This window comes from Gossypium raimondii, chromosome 7 (genome assembly GCF_025698545.1).
Source record: "Gossypium raimondii isolate GPD5lz chromosome 7, ASM2569854v1, whole genome shotgun sequence".
Classification (NCBI taxonomy): Eukaryota; Viridiplantae; Streptophyta; class Magnoliopsida; order Malvales; family Malvaceae; genus Gossypium; species Gossypium raimondii.
This window is the reverse complement of record NC_068571.1, coordinates 26,226,592-26,248,706: the sequence shown is the minus strand read 5'-3', so window position 1 is coordinate 26,248,706 and position 22,115 is coordinate 26,226,592. Positions and strand designations below refer to the sequence as shown.

At 32.3% G+C, this 22,115-nt stretch overlaps 3 protein-coding genes and 1 long non-coding RNA gene across 8 annotated transcripts; 3 read left to right on the top strand and 1 right to left on the bottom strand.

Annotated features, from left to right (window-relative positions):
• Positions 1-4,161: 4,161 nt before the first annotated feature.
• Positions 4,162-10,701, top strand: LOC105798414 (plasmodesmata-located protein 1). Of its 5 annotated transcripts, XM_052633708.1 has the most exons (7): positions 4,165-4,292; positions 4,726-4,800; positions 6,049-6,151; positions 8,497-8,567; positions 8,930-9,467; positions 9,775-9,909; positions 10,376-10,701. In XM_052633708.1, the coding sequence occupies exons 3-7, from the start codon at positions 6,142-6,144 to the stop codon at positions 10,381-10,383; spliced, it is 762 nt and encodes a 253-aa protein (XP_052489668.1). In that variant the 5' UTR covers positions 4,165-4,292; positions 4,726-4,800; positions 6,049-6,141; the 3' UTR covers positions 10,384-10,701. The 5 variants fall into 5 exon arrangements, with proteins under 5 accessions (XP_052489667.1, XP_052489668.1, XP_052489666.1 ...); XM_052633709.1 differs by lacking the exon at positions 4,165-4,292 and having other exon boundaries at positions 4,726-4,804; positions 6,054-6,151; XM_052633706.1 differs by lacking the exon at positions 6,049-6,151 and having other exon boundaries at positions 8,497-9,467.
• A 3,011-nt stretch (positions 10,702-13,712) lies between these two features.
• On the bottom strand, positions 13,713-14,411 carry LOC105798423 (mitochondrial import receptor subunit TOM9-2). Its single transcript, XM_012628481.2, has one exon. The coding sequence runs from the start codon at positions 14,302-14,304 to the stop codon at positions 13,987-13,989; it is 318 nt and encodes a 105-aa protein (XP_012483935.1). The 5' UTR covers positions 14,305-14,411; the 3' UTR covers positions 13,713-13,986.
• Positions 14,412-17,047: 2,636 nt separating this feature from the next.
• LOC128042341 (uncharacterized) lies at positions 17,048-19,872 on the top strand. The gene is made up of 2 exons (XR_008197604.1): positions 17,048-17,182; positions 19,395-19,872. It is a non-coding gene; the product is annotated as an uncharacterized LOC128042341 (long non-coding RNA).
• A 961-nt stretch (positions 19,873-20,833) lies between these two features.
• Positions 20,834-22,115, top strand: LOC105798431 (hypothetical protein). Its single transcript, XM_012628492.2, has 5 exons — positions 20,834-20,987; positions 21,171-21,290; positions 21,390-21,473; positions 21,555-21,659; positions 21,746-22,115. The coding sequence occupies exons 1-5, from the start codon at positions 20,942-20,944 to the stop codon at positions 22,033-22,035; spliced, it is 645 nt and encodes a 214-aa protein (XP_012483946.1). The 5' UTR covers positions 20,834-20,941; the 3' UTR covers positions 22,036-22,115.

Genomic DNA, 22,115 nt, shown 5'->3' with positions numbered 1-22,115 from the left:
GGTGGGAAAACAAATATAGTTCAACAGTTAAATTGTGAATAAAGCCTTAACCGAATGACGAAACGTAGAATGGATACATGGATAAACCCAAACTCACCAAAGTTGCGCACAAGCGCCACGAAAAATAACAAATCTTCAATTGCGTAACAACACAACTTCCAACCAAAAACACCTTAAATGTGCAAAGCACAATATTATACCCTCCAATCACACCAAAAAATGTATAAAGCACAATAAAATATCCTCCTAACACACCAATACTCTCATGTGCATCAAGCTAATTCGTCAATACACAACAGTTTAAAGAGTTTGATATCTTATGGCATGTCAATTATACCCAAACACTTTCCAAATTGCTTTAATAATTAGAGCAGGTTTACACATTGGAGTTATATAGAAAAATGACAATTTCCCAAACATTCATCTCAAGCAGTTTACTTATTTAATCCATCATGAAATCCTAAACAATGAGGTTAAACAACATATAAAGTAAAATAGAAAATCTTGAGAGCACATAATCAAAAACTTCTCCAAAATTGGTTCTAACATAAAATATAAAAATTAAAGAGAAAATGTGAAATTAAGCTTAAGCAATTGAGAGATGAAAGGAATAATTGAAAGTTTAGAATCAAGAATCCAAAAAAATGAATAAGAGAATTTTAAGAGAAAAATCAAGCGGTAGTTTTTGCAAGTAATTGTTCCTTCCAATAGATTTTAGTTAATGTGTAATTTGCACTTATGCATTTTAACCTCACTCTAGCACTTTTATCAATTTTCCAGCATCCAAAAATTTCATACTATTATAGGTTATATCCAAATTTCAAAACAACCTCTTTCCAAGAAAAGTATTGTTATATAACAACTCTTGTTTAGATTAGCCTCTACCAACAAAATTTATATTGTGAACATCCTTGTCCGAAACAATTTCTACCAAAAACTGTAACCTCCCCAACCCGGCCTAGACGTTAGACCCGAATTCGAAAGATTGCATCGGTCATCAAAATGGCTTAGCAAGTTATCGGAGTTTATAAAACTGTTATTTTAAACATTAATTTATTTCTAGAAGAAAACTTAGTCTATTTTTAGAAAAACTCATGAGTTATCAAAACTAATTAATTTTAGCATTTTTCTTGTAACAGTTGACCATTTTTTAAAACTCAGTTAGCCTAATTATTCTTCCAAAATTTATTTATAATCTGGCAGCGAAAAAGTGATATTTATCTTCGTTTTAATAAAACCATATCTCATGTATAATAAATTAAAATCCGTATTTCAACATTTAAAAACAACCTAAATGCCATGCATGTGATATCAAATCAAAACCAAAAGTCTCATGTCATAGTTAGAATATAAAACCATACAGTCTCCAAATAATAAAATTATCAAATAATATATTTAAAATAATTTAATAAGCAAATTTAAGCTGAGTTCCTCCATATTAGACCTGATCATGGGTCGGGCCACTCGGCCCAGCCCGAAGGCACGCCCGAAATGTGGGAGGGTTTGGGCAAAAATATAGGCCCAAAAAGTGGGCTTAGACAAAAAAAAATAAGGCCCGTTTAAAAATGGGTCAGGCATCGAGCAAGGCATTTTTGGCCCGGGTCTGGCCCGGCCCAAATTCATTAAAGGACAAAAAAAATCTACTCTTTTTTTTTGTTTATGAATGTTATTTTCTTATTGTTTTCTCCCTATTTTGCTACCATTTTACTATTATGTTGCTACTATTTTGTTGTTATTGTTTGGATATTGTATAAAACTTATTTTATTGTTAATTTTGTTATTATTTTAAAGACATTTGTTAATTTTGTTATTATTTTAGAGGCATTTGCTTGTTAAGTTGTATTTATCTTAGTGTTATTTAAGTTTACATATTTTTTTAAAATTTTATTTTCAATTTGTTGGGAAATATTTATTTTGATGTTTTTAGTATTTTTGATGTATTATATATATTTAAAATTATATAAAAATAATATAAAAATTCAATACGGGCGGGCCGGGTCAGGCTTGGGTTTTAGCATTTTTATCCAGGTCGGGCTTGGGCAAAATTTTAGGCCCATTTTTTAGGTCGGGCATGGGCCTTGTAAATGGGCCTAAATTTTTAGTTGAGCCCGGCCCGGCCCATAAACACCTCTATTCCAGATGCCAAGTCCGCATCCTAACCTGGTGGGTTATCTATAAAGATGGAAATTAAAAGGGGAGTGAGCTATGAAGCTCAGTGTGAGTTCCATCACAAGCAAAATCAGTGTAAATAGTTCATAAATCATACCAAATAATAACGCATAGAATTATCGTAATCAAATAAAAGAATCTGAGTATTGGTTTTATTTCAAATTAACCATCTATTGTATCTCAGAATTCATGATAGCAATTTCAAACTATCGGTATTTCAGATCACTAAGCAATTTATACATAAGTATAAATATGCCATCACAGAAAATCCAGTTTGTATGCACGTGCTTAATGAATGCTATACATTTTCGGTTTAACAAAAAAGATTCTACCCTATTACTACACACCACAATGGGAGTTCCCCAAAACTCTAATCACCTACACATCGGGTTGTGGTTTTAACCACCAATAATTTGCAGATAAACTGCCAATGGCTGTGGACACACAGCAAAAACACCATAGCTGAAATCTACCTATGGTTACGGTTACATAGCAAAATAATTCAGGTAAAAACTGTCATTGGCCATGGATGCACAACATATTTACAGATAATACTTGTTGTTGGGTTGTGGATGCACAGCAAAACACATCAGATGGAATTTGCCTTTGGCTGTGGGTTCATAGCAAAAACATCGCAAATGTGATTTGCCTATGTTTGTGGGTACACAGCAAAATAATGCAGATAAACTGCCAATACTTCCTCCGTACATATTGTCCTACCCACGCAATGCAATATGGCATGTTTGAACAAATCAATACAATAACATTTGATATGCTTTAAACACAACAATATAGTAGCACTAGTATGCTCATAATAGCTCGATTTAGAGGCAATTAAGATGTCTGAGATGAATCAATTTAGTAGAAAAATTCATGATTTTCATGTGTTCGGATTAATAGTAACATAAGGCATGTTATACGTACGATCGTAAATATAAATACAATAGTCATATATAAATTGTTCACAGTTCATATAATTATGTATATAAATACGATGATAATTCAATCAATCATGGATTCTAACATAAATAACACTATTAGGGACTTAATTGAACAAAACTAAACATTAGAACAGCTTGGGAATCAATCAGGGACTGAACTGAACAAAACATAAAATTCTAGGTCAAACTGTGGAGGGTGTTACACGACCGTGTGGCTAGGTCATGTAACAAACTGTGGCGTATGAAAATTGCATAATTAAGTTACAAAAGAGACATGGCCATGCAACAAGCCTCGTAGAAGGGTCCAGGTCGTGTGGTTCACAAACTACACTAGGGTTTCCAAGGCACATGACTGTGTGATGGGCCATGTGGTCCGTCCGTGTGGCAGATCGTGTGGAAGAGTTTGGGCTGTGTGAGAGACGAATTATCCTAGGGTTTTAGGGGGCATGGTTATGTGGTCCCCACACTCATGTGGTCTTATCCTAGGCACGGTTTTGTCTCAGTTCGCTTGTAAAAGAGCATACACCTGTCACCGAGGTCTCTAGCAATGTTCTTCTGTAACAGCCCAATTTTCAGTAGTGTCAGAACAATGATTTGAGATCACTAAATTCGATGAAAAAGTTAGAAATATTTTTGAATCAGTGAATTTTGTGATTTAAAAGAAATTATTAGGTAAATTGGGTCAAAACGAGGTATCGAGACCTCGATATCATAAATCGAGCCGTAAATATTTTTATAAATATTTACAGAGTGTCAATAGGATAATATTAAAGTTTCGTTAAGAAATTTTAACGTTTCGATAGTTAATTATAAAAAGGATTAAACGCAATAGGGATAAAAGTTTAATTATAGATTAAAGAAAAGTTAAAAGGACCAAATAGGCAATTATGCCTTTTTCCAAAGTTGAGGCGGCATAAGTATAAAAATCTGAGATTTTTATGTGTTAAAAAAATATTATTATATTATAGTAATGATTATGTTTTTATATTATATTATTATTAATATATTATATTATATTATATATATACATAAAACAAAAGAAAGAATAGAAAAAGAAAGAAAAGAAACAGAATAGAAGAGACGAAACAGAGAGCAAAACGGGCAGAGAAGGAAGGAAAGAAAGAAAGAAAGAAAGACAAAGAAAAAGGGAAATTTAAGGTTTTAAGGTTCCAAGCTCAATTGGTAAGTCAAATTAAGTCTTTTTCTTATAATTTTTGAGTTTTTGGAATCCTAGAGATAAATACTACTTGATTTATGTTGATATTTTGAAAGTTAGTAGATTGTTAGACATGAGTTATGTTGAATTAATTGATGAACTAGAGGTTAAAATGATTGAATTTTAAGTTAGAAGTTAGTAAAAGATTGATTTGTAAAATAAAATATAAGTTTTGAATTGATAGGATTAAATTGAAAGAATCCCGAAATTAGGGATTTATGGGGAAATTGAAGAATTAAACTGAGTTTATAGTAAGAATTAAGAGAGAATATAGAGTTAGAATGGAAAAATAAAATTAGTATTGATAAGGGATTAAATTAGAATTTGGGTAAAGTTTAGGTATACGGAAATATTTTAATGAAATTGTGTATTAATGATTTTAATTGTTTAATTACGTAGCTAATGTCGTACACGAGTCATTGTCCGAGAAAGGAAAGGAGAAAGTGGACAAGGAGTGACTCGAGAGAAATTCCGGTTAGTATTACCATAATTCGAATTTAATTATTAATTGTTAAAAATTTAAATTAATATACATGATAAGAAAATTGAGGTGAGTATCATGATTGAATCAAATGAAATATATATATATATACGTATTGATATTGAATTTATTGATAGTAATTATTGAATTTTGATTAATATGTTAGTAAATAAAAATAAGGAGAATATCGATATTTAATTGAATGAATTAAAATATGAATTGAATAAAAGTGAATTAAATTATGAATAAGTGTGAATACGTGAATTGAATCTTGATTGAAAAGTGGTTTGATTGAATCAAGTATGATTTGTGAAATATGTATTGGTACTGAACTGTACATTGATTTGAAAGTGGGAAGTGAATTTGAAATAGAAAAATGTATTGAATCAAATGGTGATTAAATTGGAATGATTTGAATTGAAAGTATGAGAAAGTAATTGAATTGAAATGTGATTCGGAAACCCTATTAACTAGTCGGGCTGAGTCGGATATAGTTGGCATGCCATAGGATTGGAAGTGTTCAGGGATACTTCGACCTTGAGTCGATGAGACACTGGGTGTCATACTGTTACTTCGGATAGATTCGATGAGGTACTGGGTACCAACTTACTTCGGCTTTGCCGATGAGACACTGGGTGTCAACTATTGCTTCGAACTATCCGATGAGGCACTGGGTGCCATTCTGGTGTGTTTGGTTGGATCCGTGTATCCGCCAAGGTCCGAGTCTTGTTAATAGGGGTAAATAATTGAAATGAGAAAATTTGAATAAGTGTGACTAATTGGGATATGGAAAGAAATGAGAAAGTGAAATTGTGAATTGATATGTGAATTGGAAATCGAGATATGAGATTTAAATATATGAACCCAAAGTTCATAATATGATAAAGAGTAAATTTTGTTATATGATATTAGTGAGTAAAAATTGCAATAAAATTGATATTGAATATAAATTAAATGAAATGAATTGTATATGAATTGAAATGAACTATTGGAATGAGATGTAAAGAAAAAAATCCACGGAATTGAGATAGTGAAATAAGGTATGAATACAATTAAATATAAGATTTGAATTATTGCTTATTGTTATTAATTATCAAGTTGATTTAATGTATGAGATAATTAATGAATAATTGTAGACATAAATAAAATATATATAATTTGTCGTTTAATGTTATTAATTTGAATTATGGTAATACCACTGAGTATACCCATACTCAGCGTACGGTTGTTTCCGTGCGCAGGTTAGTAAAAAAAACCAGTGTTCGATCCAGCATCCAAAGTAATCCCGACCTCAGAGACATTTTAGTGATATACCTTTCTGTTGATAATGTGGCATGTACCTAGGTAATGTATATACCTAAGTGATGTATAGGGATTAGTCATTTTGAATGTTGTATCTATGAGATTGCTAAAGAAAGATGTGTGAGTATGTGATAATGTTTGGCTTTTAAAATGGTTAAGTATGAAAATCAAGAAAGGGTAAACTTTGCAAAGAAACAGAATTCAGGCAGCAACAGTGACGTAACTTTGAAAAATCACCTAGGACAGTATAAAATGAATTAGAGGGTGAATGATATATTAAATTAAAGCTTGTTAAGTCTATTTTCATAGAAAAATAACGGTTTAGCAAAAAGAATTTTATATTTTAAGATATGTGAATTTTAGTGAGACAGGGTCAGAACTGTTTTGGAGTCCCTGTTCTAAGTTTAGAAAATCACTAAAATGGTACAAAAATAATTATGAGTTGTAGTTTATATGTATAGAATCCTTATTGAGTCTATTTTCTGTAGAAACAAGTAATAACTTCATATGACAATCCTACAATGAGAAATTTTATTTTTAGTGACAAGAGGTCAGGGCAGTCAATTGGTGAAACAGGGCTTACTTTAACTAATAAACTGTACTAATTGGCTGGACCAAAAATTATGAAATTTTTATGGTAGGAAGATATACGAGTCTAGTTTCAGGGAAAATTTATGGAATTAAATTTCGAGTTCCGTAGCTAAAATTATAAGTAATTTAGCAACTGCTGCGCGATTGGGCAGATTTGTTGTAAACTGTTTGATACTTCCGGTAATGCCTCGTAACCCTATTCCGACGACGGTTCGGGGTTAAGGGGTGTTACATCTTCGCGTTCCAATTTGATTTGGGGTACCTAAATCAAGTCATTCAAACGACATTTAGTTAAGAATTAATAACGATTTTCAAGAAAAATCAAGATTTTGGAAGATTTTGGCAATATTCATAAAAGATCATTTAATTGATCTTAAAATTAACGTGAATAGAAATTCTACAAGAATTTTAAGATCTAAACATCGGGATTGGAATGTTCTTACCGATTCTTGACAACGATCGAAGAATGTTTCTAATTGCAACAACAAATTCGGTTGAAAACCGAGTTAAAATTAGGAATAGATTTTATTCGGGAAACAAAAATAATTTTCAATAACAAAATAATGTGAACTACGATGAAAAAGAAAAGGGAGAGAAAAGAAAAGATGAAGATATAGGGAAAAAAAGGGAGAAATTCTAATTTGGAATGGAAAATAAAACAAAGTCCTAATGTAATTAGGAAAAGGGGACTAAATAGTTAGGTTGTCAAATTTTAAAGGGGTTGCAGGGTAATTTCTTAATTCTAGGGGAGAATGGCATGGCCCCAACTTGGTATGTAAAGGGTTGTTGTCCATTCTTGTTAAGTTTTTGCATCATTTAATATTTATTTAAGGATTGTTTTCTTCCTAGTTTGCTGAAAATGAAAAAGAAAAGAAATGGGAGGGAAGTGGATAAAGCCTAGGAGTGTTAACTACTTAACCATCAGACCAAGGTCATTGCATGGTTATTTATTTCTATTAACCTTCTTTACAAAAATAATTATGTAAAGAATAACTCTTGTTCAAAACGAGTCAAAATAAGTGTTATATATTCATGAAAACTCTTCTTTAAGAACAAGTCATGTTTCATAGAAAATGCTACTTCACCAAAGTAAAAGCAAAAATGACCTCAGAATATAACAGGATTCTTAGATTGTTCCGTCAATTCTCAACCTTATCAAATATCAAATACTTTTAACTATCATGGTTAAATTTTAATTTACATAAAAATGATTAGATTTCAATTTTGGTCCCAATATTATGCTCAATTTTAAGATCAACGTTTATAATGTCATTAGTTAGTTTAACTATTTTATTTTAATTAAATGTTGACGTAAATTTAAAGAATTATTAACATCGTTAATTTTTTGTTAAATTCAAATCCTTTACATGCCATTTTTTGTGACATGATTATCGAGTAAGTATTTTAAAAATTAGACTGTTGCATCATCAAATTTTAACGGGATTAATAATTAGACTTACTTTTTTAAGTTCAAAGAATAGAGGGATTAAATTATTAAAAATCAAAGTATGGGGATTAAATTTCAAAGATAAATAAAGCACAAAAACTTGAAGCATATTGTAATTTGAAGAGTCGAAAACTATACCAGTATATAATTTCAATGCAATCAAACCAACTCTAAAACACAATAAAATCCGATAATATTGCCTTTCACTAGATCAGGTTGAAGCCAGCCCAGAAACCAACCTGAAGGCTGCTGTTGTATGAAATAATAATGTATTTATGAAATTAAGAGGAAAAATTCAATTTCAAATGTCTCTGTCAAACAATTATTAATCCATCTTCTATCTTTAAAGCTAAGCACTTGGATTTGAAGAAAGCAAAGGAAAATTACAACATAAAAAAGCAACTTCCCAAAGAAATAAAGGTAAGCGTTCAGACTGAACACCATATATAGCAACAGCACTCTTGTTTCCAGCTAAAACCCATATCTTGAAGCTCCCATACAAACCCTCTTTTTACAACCATCACTTCCATGTTGTGACAGAGAAGAAAATAAAACAATCCAGTTTTCCAATGGGTTTGCCTAGGAAATCCCCTTCTTTGCTCTCTCTATCTTTGGTTTCAATCACAATCTTTTTGGGGTCCTTTCCTTTTGTTGCTACAGCTGCAGATTATACTAACTTGGTGTTTAAGGGCTGTGCTGACCAGAAATTTCAAGACCCATCTGGGGTTTACTTACAGAACCTCAAAAATCTAATGCAAGATTTGGTTTCACAATCATCACAGAGAACTTTCTCCACCGCAGCCTCTGGTGAAGACCCTAATGCAATCAATGGACTTTATCAATGCAGAGGGGACCTATCGACAAGCCAGTGTTACAGCTGTGTGAGCAAGATCCCGAAAATAAGTGATAAAGTTTGTGGGAAAGCAGTAGCAGCCAGGGTCCAGCTGAGTGGATGTTACTTAAGGTACGAGATAGCTGGGTTCAAACAGGTTCCAGAAACAGAGTTTTTGTACAAGGTATGTGGGTCGTCATCAAGTGGAAGAACCGAGTTTGAGAAGAGAAGAGAGACGGCTTTCAACATGGCGGAAGAAGGGGTGAAAAGTGGTAGCAGCTTGTTTTACACTGGGGATTATCAATCTGTTTATGTGTTAGCTCAGTGCCAGGGTGATATGGGTACAGCCAACTGTGGGGATTGCGTGAAAACTGCTTTTGAGACGGCAAAAAATAATTGTGGCGACTCTGTTTCAGCGCAGCTTTATTTGCACAAATGCTACATTAGTTATAGCTACTATCCCAATGGAATTCCAACTATATCTTCAGGTAAAGCTGGAGAAAAGAACAAAATAAATCATCATATCTACCAATTAATTACCTGTTGAAAAGCCTGAAGATCAATGACCTCACCAGTTTTGGTTTTTCTCTCCAAAGCTAAAAATAAGTGACTTCAAATAATGAAGGGATGAAGACAGGTGGATTTTCTTGGTTGTTTTATTATTATGGGCCCCTGTGAACTGTGGGGATAGCCTTGTAGGGGTCACTATAATTTGTTGTCCTTTTAATTGTGCTAGTATGGTATTGTATAGGTTCCTTACTTACCAAATAGGGGGATTTTGAATGATTGGTGTAGGGACCGGAGAGACGAGGCAACGTACACAAAAGACCGTGGCAATCGCAGTTGGAGGAGTTGCAGGTTTGGGGTTTCTTGTTGTTTGTTTGATGTTCCTTAAATCAGTGGTGAAGAAACGAAGTAAGAAACATGAAGGTTAGATTTGCTTCTCTTAACTCCAAAAATAACCATTCATTTTTTAAAGATTTAGGTAAAATTACCGTAGAGGCCTCTATATTAAGAGTTAAATTATATTTTATCTTTTTTATTAAAAAATAAATAAATTAGTCCATATATATATATATATATATATATATATATCTTAGATCAAAGAGCAAAGTAATCATTCTGCTAAATATTCCATTCATTTCTATTGTAAAAAGCCGGTCCTATAAATATGTCACCGTCAGTAATTCTATCAATTATGTGGGTTTTAATAGTACAAATTAATGAAATTTTTAATAAAAAATAATTAATTTACTCTTTAATTTAATGTACGGGAACTAATTTATCAAATTTTTAAATAAACAAAATAAAAATCTAACTCTTAATACAGACGCCTCAATAATACTTTTATCGAAAATTTATTATCTTATGGTCTAAGAGATGATTGTCTGTGCAGGCTATTGAGAGGCTCCTCAAAGATGGAGACTGGGTGGCTACAAAATACTAGAAAACTAAAAAAAAGAGGAGCTTTTACCAAAGTTGGAGCCTTTGAAGAGTCCCCACAGATGATACTCAATTACTAACCTTTAACTTGAGAGTTTATTTTGTAATTTATAAAAAGAAGGAAAAAAAGAGACAGGGTACGTGTAACATCCAGGCTAATAGTGATTCAACCCCCAATTCATTTTAAGTGTGAATCCCCCTGGCTTTTATGATTGTATTTACACAAATATATTGTGGGAAATGCTATTGTTTAAACTACAATTTTACTTGTTTTTATCACTGTCAAAGGATTACTCTTTTTTTCCTTTTTCATAAAAGGTATGAGTGGAAGTTTTTAAGAGTTCAAATTTAAGATTAATGTTAATTAATACTTTAAGGATAAACTACACTTAAAATCACTAAATTATTAGTAAAATTATGTTTTAATCACTCTAATTTCAAAGGATTACAAAATGATCATTGAATTATTCGAAAATTTTTATTCAAATCATTGAACTATTTAAATTCGTTGTTGTATGACATTCTCTGTTCGCATTGCCTACACCAATCTGAAACTTACATTTCCCTTCTTTTTTACAATTCATTTTTTTTTCAAAAACATTTTTTATTGTCTCGAATAATAAATCAATATCTTTTTAACAGCTATTTGTTGATTATAGCAATTAGAGGAGTACAAATTGGAAACGATTCATATGGATTACACAATAGTCAATACATTTTAATAGCTGTATAACAAAGAGGTATTTGTTTAAACATTTTTCTTAAGGAAATCCACAATCTTGGATTACTACTTTACAGTCCCATTCCCATTGTGAAAATGATTGCAAAAAGTGAACACCCCAACATATAGCAGCTTTTTTAGTTACCTAACATTAATTAATATACAAGGAAAACAAAATCTACTTCATATTTACAATCAATCACCTTACAAGTTTCAACATCAATTATCTAATGTAAACATTATTCACCATCCAACTCTCTGCTTTTTTTTTCCTTTTTTGGATAGAACATCCAACACTGTGCTTGTTTAACCTTTTTATTTCTTTTTTTTTCAAAAGAATCATCCTAATTTACAAATTTTAAAAAATTATAAGTACTGAAATTCCAATAAGTTTGTTGAATTATTTTTGTTGATATTTTTACCTTTTCTTTGGTGGGTTAGCTCCATTTGAGTCGCAATCATTGAAAATGAAAAAAAAATAAAGTAGTAGGCACAGCAAGGGGGTGTGTATCACAAACAAATATTTTACTTTATCTTAGTTGTTAAGGCAACTCTTTAACTGATTGCCAACAGCTAGCTGTTGTATCCTTAACTATATTCAACAAATAACTGTGCTAACATATGCCCCAGATATATATCATTGCCATAGCCATCCTTTTTCTGATTTTCTGGTCTCAAATGGCCACAACAATTTCCATCAAGCGTAAAAGGCATAGCCTAGTGCACTACGGTGGAGGGGTTTTCTTTTTTCTTTTTTTTTTGTCCTCCCATCAGTCCCATAGATGCCTTCAACATCGACAATATCCGATACTTCCTCTCCCCACCAATCTTAAAAAGCAAACAAATCATCTTCACTAGTTTTCATTAGGGCCGACCTCTCTTAACTTTCCATCAAACAGGCTAGTCACTATAAGATCAAATTACCTCACCTTTTAAGGGACAACGCTGATAGTTATTAGAATCAATCCATGTCAAAATAAAACCCCTTTTATTATGTAAGATTTGGATCATTCATTCTGTCATCTGGATATGTTGCTTCATCAGTTCTTCCAACCGATGCAGTCCTGCCAGTTTGTCTAAACTCACTTCACGCACCTAATTTCTAGTTACAAAGAAGCTAACCAAGTAGCAGATGCCCTGGTAACATGAGTAGCAGAGTATCAAGAGCTTACAAGTTTTTTTTCCCAGAAACTCCTGCTTTTGTTTTGCCCCCTAGGTAGAACTAAACTAGGAAAGTTAGTGGACGGGCTAAATAAAAACTAGGAGGGCTTGTGTGAGGTTAATATTGTAAAGCTTTTGTGAACTTCTGATATTAAAAAATAATTTGGTATGTGTTAGAAAATAAATTTATTCTAAGGCATTTACGTCTCCACCAAGGCAAATCACCCTTGATTGCATTACCTCCTTCCTTGATCACTTCATCCCCAACACTGCATTTTGACTTGGACCAAACTTACGTTGAAAGCTTTGCGTAGTCATCGTAAATGGCAAGTTGGGAAACATAAAGACATGAATTAGGGGTGAAATACTAGCATCCTTGGTGAATGGACTTTAGCTTATTGAACAGAAAAATATTACACGTACTATGGACAACATATAATCTGTGTTCTGATCTCTCTCTCTAGAGAGCAAAGATTGAACAGTGCGGTTCTGGTGCAACACTATTCTCAAAAAACCTAACCTTCAAACACAGTGTTCTTCTTTTAAAAGAAAAAACAAAGGTATCAATGACCTTAAGTTCAATACAGTCTACATTCTTCTCGTCCTTGCCTTTGAGAGCAGAGACCTAATGGATTCTTCTGATCTAACAGATTCAACCACCAATGCAACTAGAAGATAATCAGCATCAAACCTTCCTAGAAGAATTAGCTTAACCATGAATCTAACAACTAAAGTCCCTCAAGAACCCTGTTTGCTCTATGAAATATCATGAAGCTAGGCCCTTAAAGTGAAAGTAGAAAGAACTGAAGTCTTTCAATTATCATATGCTATTACACATAGCCATGAAAAAGTTAAATTCCTGACTCCCCTGGCAGGCCTAACTCTCATATGCAAAGAGTTCATGGTTCTGAACATTATATATCCAGTTGAAGCAAATCAGAACCAACGAGAGAAATACCAAACCAATGAAGTGCTTACCTAAAATAATTATTAACCTACTCCACCTCCCAAGTCCGAACTGTTCATCACCAATGTTAATGGTAAACACCAGAACAGAACATCTAGAGAAAAGCAAGAACTCATCAGATATTTATATTATGCCATGTCACATGTGAACTCAATTGCTGCAACATAGTCCGCAAACACTGATGATCAAGTAAAATGCATTTGAGTACATATATGGTACAGCGAAAAAGCAAACCATAAAAAGATGGTCCTTCGAACTATGATTTATTCATTCTATATGATGCCCAGACCCCAGACTGACAATGTAAGAGTAGTTTTCATCAACATACAAACTAGAGCACTTTATCGCTGCTATCCCAAATTCCCTATGATTCCTCAGATCACTATTTGCAATCAAACATTTAAAAAAATCATTCCACAACCATGTAGTATCGTTCAAAAGTAACTCAAATGAACACTCCCAGTTTTTAATTACTTTATCAGAGCAATATCAAACACAGTCCAACTTCACATAAATCCATAGGGATTAACTTGATAAAACCAAGTCCAATACCAACATTTCCACTAGTATTTGAAACTTAAAACAGAGGTGTCATCTTATTTAATTTTTTTAAAGAAAAAATATAAAACTACAACTGAATGGTTTTACTAGAATAACCAAGAGGGACAATGGCCTGAAACAGGGATAAACAACTAAGCTCTAACCTCTGACCCGATTACTTATGGGGTGGTCCAGTGGGCGGGGCACCGAGGAGACTAGCTTGCTGGATCTCGAGCTCATTGAACTGCTGCTCGCGGTCCATTTCGATGATCAAAGGGACAAATAAGATCAAGAAGGTTGTCCCGGCGATCCAGGCGGCTTTGCCGGTGCTACGGAGGAGCTTGTTGGAGACGAAAGCGGCGTCGCAGGCGGCCTGCTTACCACGAGAAACGATGGCGGAGGAAGTGATCTTGGTGAGGATGCTGGGGTCGGAGTTGGAGGCAGATCGCCTAGCGGGCAGGTGAACACCGCCTCGCTTGGGTTGGGCCGCCATGGTTTAGTACAAGTCGGAAGAGGGTTTTAGTTGGAGGGAGGGTTTTCTTCTTTTACGTGAAGCTTTAGGACTTAGGAGCGACGACTAAACGGGGAAAAGTTAATCGTTTTGGACTGATTTTATAAATTCTAAACACTCTTAATTTTTAATTTTCAAGGTTTTTTTCTCTTTCAACCTCAAAAAATAACAGTTAGAATGTCCAATCAATTATTTCATACAATAATATTATAATATACTCATCATCCAAAAAATTACAAAAAAAAATTTACTTTTTTTTAAGAAAGAAACTTCATTTTTTTAAAATTTAGATATTTTTCCAAATTACTTAAATAATAAAAATAATGTTATTTCAATTCAAATGATAATTTAAATACTTTTTCATTATCTTAGCTTTTCTGTACACTAATATCTTGAATTTGTAAATAAAAAATTTTAAAAGCAAAGTGGGTGTCTAAATGTGTAACATATACATTAATATTTTGAATCTTTAATATTTATTATCACAATTATAAATCAAATGTCCATAAATATCCGAATATGATATCATCTCTCTAAATCCAGCACTATTTTCAAGTGTTTGATCACTCTAAAAAACTTCGGTACAAAACTGAGTAGGTGCACGATGATAGATAAAGAAGTTTATCCAAATATGAAATAAGGGTCAAGTCAAATAAACACGATGCAAGTAACATTGAGAAAATACTAACAAATTGATGTATTTTAAAATATAAAAACTGATCTAACTTTTATTAGAATATTTTAAAATACAATTTTTATAAAAAAATTTGATTGTTTGTTTAACTAGATAAAATTTAACATCAACTTTTAATATTTTAAATGTAATTAGTGAAGGTATACAATATTTTAAGATACAACAGTTATTACTATTTTTAAAATATAATATACAATCTTTTACAATTTTAATAATTCTATAATTTTTACAAATTTTTACAATTTCTAAGAATATTTTTTATAGTTTTTAAAATTCTAATATATTTTAAATTCTTAAAATTAATTATATACGTCACCGGATGACACGTGGCAATTTATGATTGACTGGATATCATAGTCAATTCTTTTTAACGACCAAATGATTTAATTGAGAACATTTTAGAACAATATGAATTGAACTGTAAACATAGAGTTTTCAAAACCATTTTTAGGGTTATGTATGTTTCTAGAAAATTGAGATTAAACTAGGATTTGTCGAGTTTAACGTATGAATTGGTTGTCTAGCTTAGCTGCTAAGAGAATGGAAGCTCCCACGTTTGGGAAAGTTAAGCGGACAAGGCGAAGAAGCATCAAGTGAATTTCTGTACTCAAACCCTGAACTACTAAAGTATGTTGTCTGATTGCTTAAGTTATTTAGTATATGCCATTCTAGTCGGGTATGCATGACAAGGAGGGTAATTACCAAAGGGATTAGAAGAAGTTAGGATCTGTGAAAAATGGTTGATTCTGTTAGATACTGCCATACAGTGTTGCTGTGTGCACTCGTGATGAACAAAACTCCGGCCCTTGTGGAGGGGACACTATGCTGTTCGAGCATCAAGGTATAGGATGGTGAAATGGAGGAATGGATGGAATGAAATGGGAAGAATAGAGATCATGGCTAGACCATAAGATCGATCAGAGGCTATACGCCTAAAATGAGTAAAATCATAGCTAAAAGATGTTATGGCGTCATGATAAGCATGAGTAAAATCATAGTTGAAAGACGTTATGCCATCCTTTAATATTCTACTGGGATAGTAAACACGGGGTTATATTGTGTAAAACCATAACTGAAAGACGTTACGACATCATAAATAGTCTGAAGAGACATTAAACATAGTATAGTCTAACATGATGCTAAACACCGGCCAGTAAACACGAAGATTATAGGGGTAAAACCCTAGTTCGGCTATGGCAACCAATAGAGCCCTTCAGGACATTAGACATGGAATCTGATGAGTAAAACCATAGGTTAACTATGACAGCATAGAGAGTCCACCGGGACAATAAACACAGGTGGGAAATCAAAATAGAAACCGTGGGATAACACGTAATAAAAAAAAAAGGGTTGAAAAGAAAATAGAAGTATGAACTTGCAACAGTTGAGCAGCGAGCCGAAAGAATCCGCCAATAAATGGGAACATAATGGAAACGAGAAAGGACTACGGGAATAGTAGTTGCGTAAATCAATAAGGCATAATGATGTTAATCTAGCGGAAAGTAGTCATGGAAGTTGACGCACCAGTGTTGCCTAATGTACAGGCGAACGAGAAATGGTTTAACCAAGGATTGTGGATAAGGATCCACCATTAAAGAATGTCGAGGGCATTCAAAGAAACCATATAGGCTAGTGGTGTATCATATGCACGTCGGTTAGTCTCTAAGGAAGGGAAGGGTGATTAGAACCCATTAGCGAAGAAGGATACATGAGATTAGGGGTGTTCAAATTTCGGTTAAAACCAAATTAACTGACTGAACCAATCTAATTTGGTTAATTGGTCAGTTAACCGATCTAATTTGGTTGGAGGTCTGTTAATGATTTTTTGGAAGTTCGGTTATCGGTTAATTCGGTTCAAAATTGGATAATTAACCAAAATAAATAGCCTACTTCCCACCTAGGCCCAGCCACCCCAATCCAAATAAACATTACCCATCCCAATACAAATAAACATTTAAAAACCCAACCCAATTCAAATAAACATTTATTACCCAAACCAATCCAATATTACATAAATAATTAATAAAAATTAAAATTCTTAAAAACTAAAACTAACTCACCATCACCCTCACCCAAAATCCCTAATTTTAATCTCCCAAAATCCCAAACGTTCTAGTGTCGATAGCCCAACACCCTCGCCAGTCACAACCGTCCGGTGTCCACTAGGTAAATAGTGCAGTGTTCTGTTTTATTTTTATCTGGCAACGGGACAACTTTTTTTTACCAATCCCTTTCTATTTTGAATTTTTTTGGTTATATTTCTGGTTGTAAAATCTTTTTTGTTATCATTTTCGTCAATGAATTAAAATTGGTTTTTGTCTTCATTCTTTTTTTTTGGTGCGTTTATCTGCAAATGGATAAATAAAATAGAGGAGTATTGAGGATTGCATCTGGGTGATAGAGCTTTTGTGGAAAAAGAAGGGACTCATCTCTTTTAAAAGCTGGGCATTGGGGATATCGAATTGGGGTCTGGTTAGGCTTTAGGATGTTTTTGTTCTGGGTTAGGAAGAGTAATTTCTTCTAGTTTGATTTATTGAATTCTGTTCTAAGTTGTTGTTTTCTTAATAGCTTTGTACATACAGTTGGTTGATGCCCAATTCTTATAAAAAGCCCCAGATTATTCTTTCAAAAAAAAAAGAGTTATATTTATTAGTTTTCTGACTTATTTTCATGTCATTGTGGTTTGCTAGGGCTTTGTTGATTCAGATCTTAGAATTTATTTTTGGTCTTTTTCTTTTCCGTTTTGATCATGGAAATGGTGTTGGCAAATTTCGGTTAAATGGTTAATCGATCGAATTAACAAAAATATTTCTGTTTAGTTTTTTTTTTTGAAAAAATTTCGGTTCGGTTAACAATTAAGGGTCTAAAAAGTTCGGTTAATTTGATTCATACTAGTTTGGTTCAATTAACCGACTGAACACCCCTCCATTGGATGACAAAAGGATTAAACCGTAAAAGTTGTTATAAAGTTTAATTAAAGTTTAGTCCCCTAATTTTGTTAATTGGATAGTTAGTTAAGATACAATGATTAAATCGTAAAAGTTGTAAAAATTTAATCACTAAAAATTGTTAAATTGCTAAGGGACCAATCTAGTAATTGGACCTATGTTTTTGGATGAATGGTGGAATGCGATGTAGGAATCCACTAAGTTATATTAATCATGTTTAGTATAGTTAATTAATGTTTAATTAAATTAATTAGGATTTATTAAAGGTTAAACTTAGAATAAAAGGTAAAAGAAAAGAAATGATGTTAATATCCGAGATCTTTATCATCTTTTTTATCACCTTAGCTGAATCTTGAAGAGAAAAACAAGGGTTTGAGGTTTTAAACTTTAGCCCTTCAATTGGTTAGCAATGTCAAGTTTGTTTCTTGTAATTTTTATATTTTTGAGATACTGAGAGCTTGATTTAACTGACCTAGGTACTATTTTGCAAAACTGCTAAAGTTTTCAAAAGTTTTCATTGTTGAATACTTGATGAAATTGGTGCTATCTTGTTAGATTTTAAGCTTAGATATGAAAAAGACTAATTTGTAAAGTGAAAATTGTTAGTTTTGAACCTAGGGATTAAAATGTAAATAATTCTAAATTTGTATGAAATTTTTGTAATTATGGACAGTAGAAGGTCTTGGAAGGATGTAACTGAGATCGATTTCAAAATCGAAGCTCAAAATTGAAAGTTATAACAATTTTGGTTTTAGGGACTAAATTGAAAAAATGTAAAATTTTAGGTGAATTCATAAAACAAAAATTGAATTGATATATACATAAAATAGGATAATATAAAATGTTTTGAATTGATAAATTGAATTGACTTGAATTATTATATAAATAAGAAATTGGACCAAATCGAAAATAATCGGGGAAAGATAAAATTATTAAATAGTCCTTGAAGTTCAACCTGTTTGTTGATTTAACCAGGTAAGTTCATATGGTGTGTTTGTATTTAAATTTTGTATATTTTATTTATGGATTTGTGTATGTTTAGTAGTAGTTTGAAATGTTTACAATTTGGTACAGAAGGTGAAATATGGACTAAATTTTAAAGAACTGATAAATTGAATGTGATGAATTGTAATTTGAGATATTAGATGAATTGGTGGATGATTATGATTGATTTAATCATATTGGTATGGATTTGACTAGTTTTTTAGATAGAGGATTAAATTGAATAAAATTGAAAATAGTGTAACCTAGTGAAGTTGTGAAATTGGTTTGAAATTAAGATGATTCATGTTATTATATGAATTAAATGAGTATTTGATTAATTAATTGAATATGATAAATGGTGATTTGACTATAATTGAAATTTGAATGGTTATTATCCTATTAACTATTCGGGCAGAGTCGAATATAACTGGCATGTCATATGATAGATCAAGTACGGGTTACTTCGACCACGGGTCAGTGAGTGCGCGGCACATTTGCACTTCAATTATATCGATGAGCACAAGGCGCAACTTATTTACTTCGAAATTGTTCGATGAGGCACTGGGTGTCAAATTGGTGTGTTGGTTGGATATTGATGTGTTGGCTGGATTTGCGTATTCGTTTGAGTCTGAGTCAGGTTAATAGGGGTATAAAATGTGATATTTGATAAATGATATATAAATTGGATTAATAATGTGACTTGGTAATACAAAACTGATTTACTATATATGAATATTGATAGTATGTGAAAGATTATGCGAATATATATACGAGCCCGAATGGCCGATATGGAAATGTGGCAAATCTATAAATTCTATTCAAAATTGAACAATGAATCGAAATAATGATTGTCATTAAATTGAAATTGGATGTATTGTTGATAAATAGATGAAATGGTATGAATTTGTTATTAAATTGATTAAATGTTGATTGATTATGTGAATGGCACTGAAATGTTGATTATAAGTAGATTGAAATATTATATGTTTGAATCACTATATTATACGATATATTTTGAAAACTCACCTTGTTGATTTGTAATTGTCATGTTCAAGCAAACTTGTCAACTAGTAGCTTATCATATTAAATTGATATTGAGGTAAGTTATGGTTAATGTCTATGAACTTGTTAAATATTCAATATGCTTAGCCTGTTGTTTTCCCTTTCCTATAGATTGTTAACTTGCAAAAATGTTAAGTGGATTGTCGAGAAACTCATACTATCATTTATATTATTCATAAAATTTATTAAAAATATAAAATAATATAAAAACTTATTTGCACATACTATTAATTCGTGTAATCGCGTACAATTAAGAAAAGTAATTAAAATATATTTAGATATATATTAATATATATTTTATTTAAAGTTAAAAATAATACCAATAAATTCAGAACAGTATATCAAAGTATATTAATACCCATATAAGAAGGGACTGTATGAAACTTTGATTTCATGTCATCTTTATCTCTTTTCAATAGGAGAATAACAAATTAAATTTTATTATGGATTTTCAATTTTTTCCTCAATAAATTTAAATACAACTAAAAATGAAAAAATTAAAAAATCTAATTTGTCATTTTAAAATAACATGAAATTAGAATTTAATACTATCTTTTCTCATACCTATATATATATATATATATATCATTACGAAAATGAAATAATAAATCCAGCAATACTATATTTTATAAGCTTTTTTTTTATCGTTGAAACTGGAATCACTTATGGGTGCAGGTGATGTAATTACTATTCCTTGCTTTCCTCCGTGGGAAGCGACATAATTCAGAGACCCACCCAGGCGTCAGTACAGTAGCCACGTGGAGCCCCCCAACCCAAATGTAAGCTCAAGAATCTATCTGAGACCTTGGTTTTGAAGTCAAGAAAATGACCACTTTCCTCTCCCACCAAGTAGCCGTTAACCCTCTGCTTCCTTCTACCTTACGTATACCATTGTACTTATTGTTACTCTTTATATTTATTTCAACGTGACATGGCAGACAACAGCCATTCGAATTTCAAACTAAAAAGACACAAAAGTAGGACTTCTCACTTGGGTTTTCTTATTTTTTTTTCCAAGGCTTTCTAGCTAGTTTTGTGAATTTATCAAGTTCCTAGTTGTTGGGTTCTTTCCCTGCATAATCATATTCATCTTCTGCTTCTGTGATGGTAACAATAATGGTAGATTTTCTAATCTGAATATTTTGTTGATTTATGTGAAGTGTATCCAAGGGTGAAAGTGAGGGTTCAAGAAGAAGAAGAGGACCATTTCCCACCCCACAACAACAATCACCATGAACCCTCTCTGTTTTTGAGCTTTCTCGAATCTCTATCCAAACAAGGTTATACTTGCATCAACTTTTCCTTTTTTTGAAAAAAAAAAAAAGGTTATGTTATGTCTACTTGTTTCAAGTATTTTGAACATTTGGTGTCTTTTGCAGAAAAGGAGAATAAAATCAATTCCCCACCTTCAAATTCAATTTCCAGTATCACAAAAGCTTATATCACTAGCCCAACGCCAAAAGGTTGATATATATATGGTAATTCTGCATTGGCATGCCTTTCTTATTATGTTGATCAGACAGCTTCTCCATTTATCATGTCAGATGGTGGAACAGTTAAGAAGAACAAGAAGCAGATTGGGAAAGATATGAAATCAAATGTAAAAGCTAGTTCAGTACTACCCCCTCGAGCTGTTCTGTCCAGTCCTGGTAATCTGATTCTTTTTTTCTCTTTTCTTCATCATGTTTTCAATTTAGTGCAGGAAGGAGCTCATATGAGTTGATCTTTGTTTCAGATAACGATAGAATGATTGGGAGCATAAACAAGTTAGATTATGCAAGCTCCTCAGCTTCGAAGAAACGTCCAGCCGACGTTGGCACACCAAGTTCTCCCAACATTGGGAAAGGCCACAAGCCCAAGACTGAAAATGTTAAACACACTCCAAGTGCAGCACGAACCAATATTATTACCAAAGGTGGCTACAACACTGACATTGTTAAACCCACTCCAGATTCGAATGTTGGGAAAGGTCCCAAGGCTAAAAATCCTGGACTTGCTGCAAGTACTAGGAAGGGTGTCGTCTGAAGTACGTATAGGAGACGGAATATTAACAAATTTGTATTTTGGGAATATTCAAATGATAATCTTGAGTCTACATTTGACAA

What these genes read in the sequence shown, in the direction of transcription:
- LOC105798431 (XM_012628492.2), top strand. Translation starts at nt 20,942, where the DNA reads ATGGCAGACAACAGCCATTCGAATTTCAAACTAAAAAGACACAAAA. An exon ending in CGAATCTCTATCCAAACAAG is followed by an intron (nt 21,291 to 21,389) that starts GTTATACTTGCA and finishes TGTCTTTTGCAG; the next exon opens with AAAAGGAGAATAAAATCAAT. An exon ending in CACTAGCCCAACGCCAAAAG is followed by an intron (nt 21,474 to 21,554) that starts GTTGATATATAT and finishes TTATCATGTCAG; the next exon opens with ATGGTGGAACAGTTAAGAAG.
- LOC105798414 (XM_052633706.1), top strand. Translation starts at nt 8,717, where the DNA reads ATGGGTTTGCCTAGGAAATCCCCTTCTTTGCTCTCTCTATCTTTGGTT. An exon ending in AATTCCAACTATATCTTCAG is followed by an intron (nt 9,468 to 9,774) that starts GTAAAGCTGGAG and finishes TGATTGGTGTAG; the next exon opens with GGACCGGAGAGACGAGGCAA.
- LOC105798423 (XM_012628481.2), bottom strand. Translation starts at nt 14,304, where the DNA reads ATGGCGGCCCAACCCAAGCGAGGCGGTGTTCACCTGCCCGCTAGGCGA.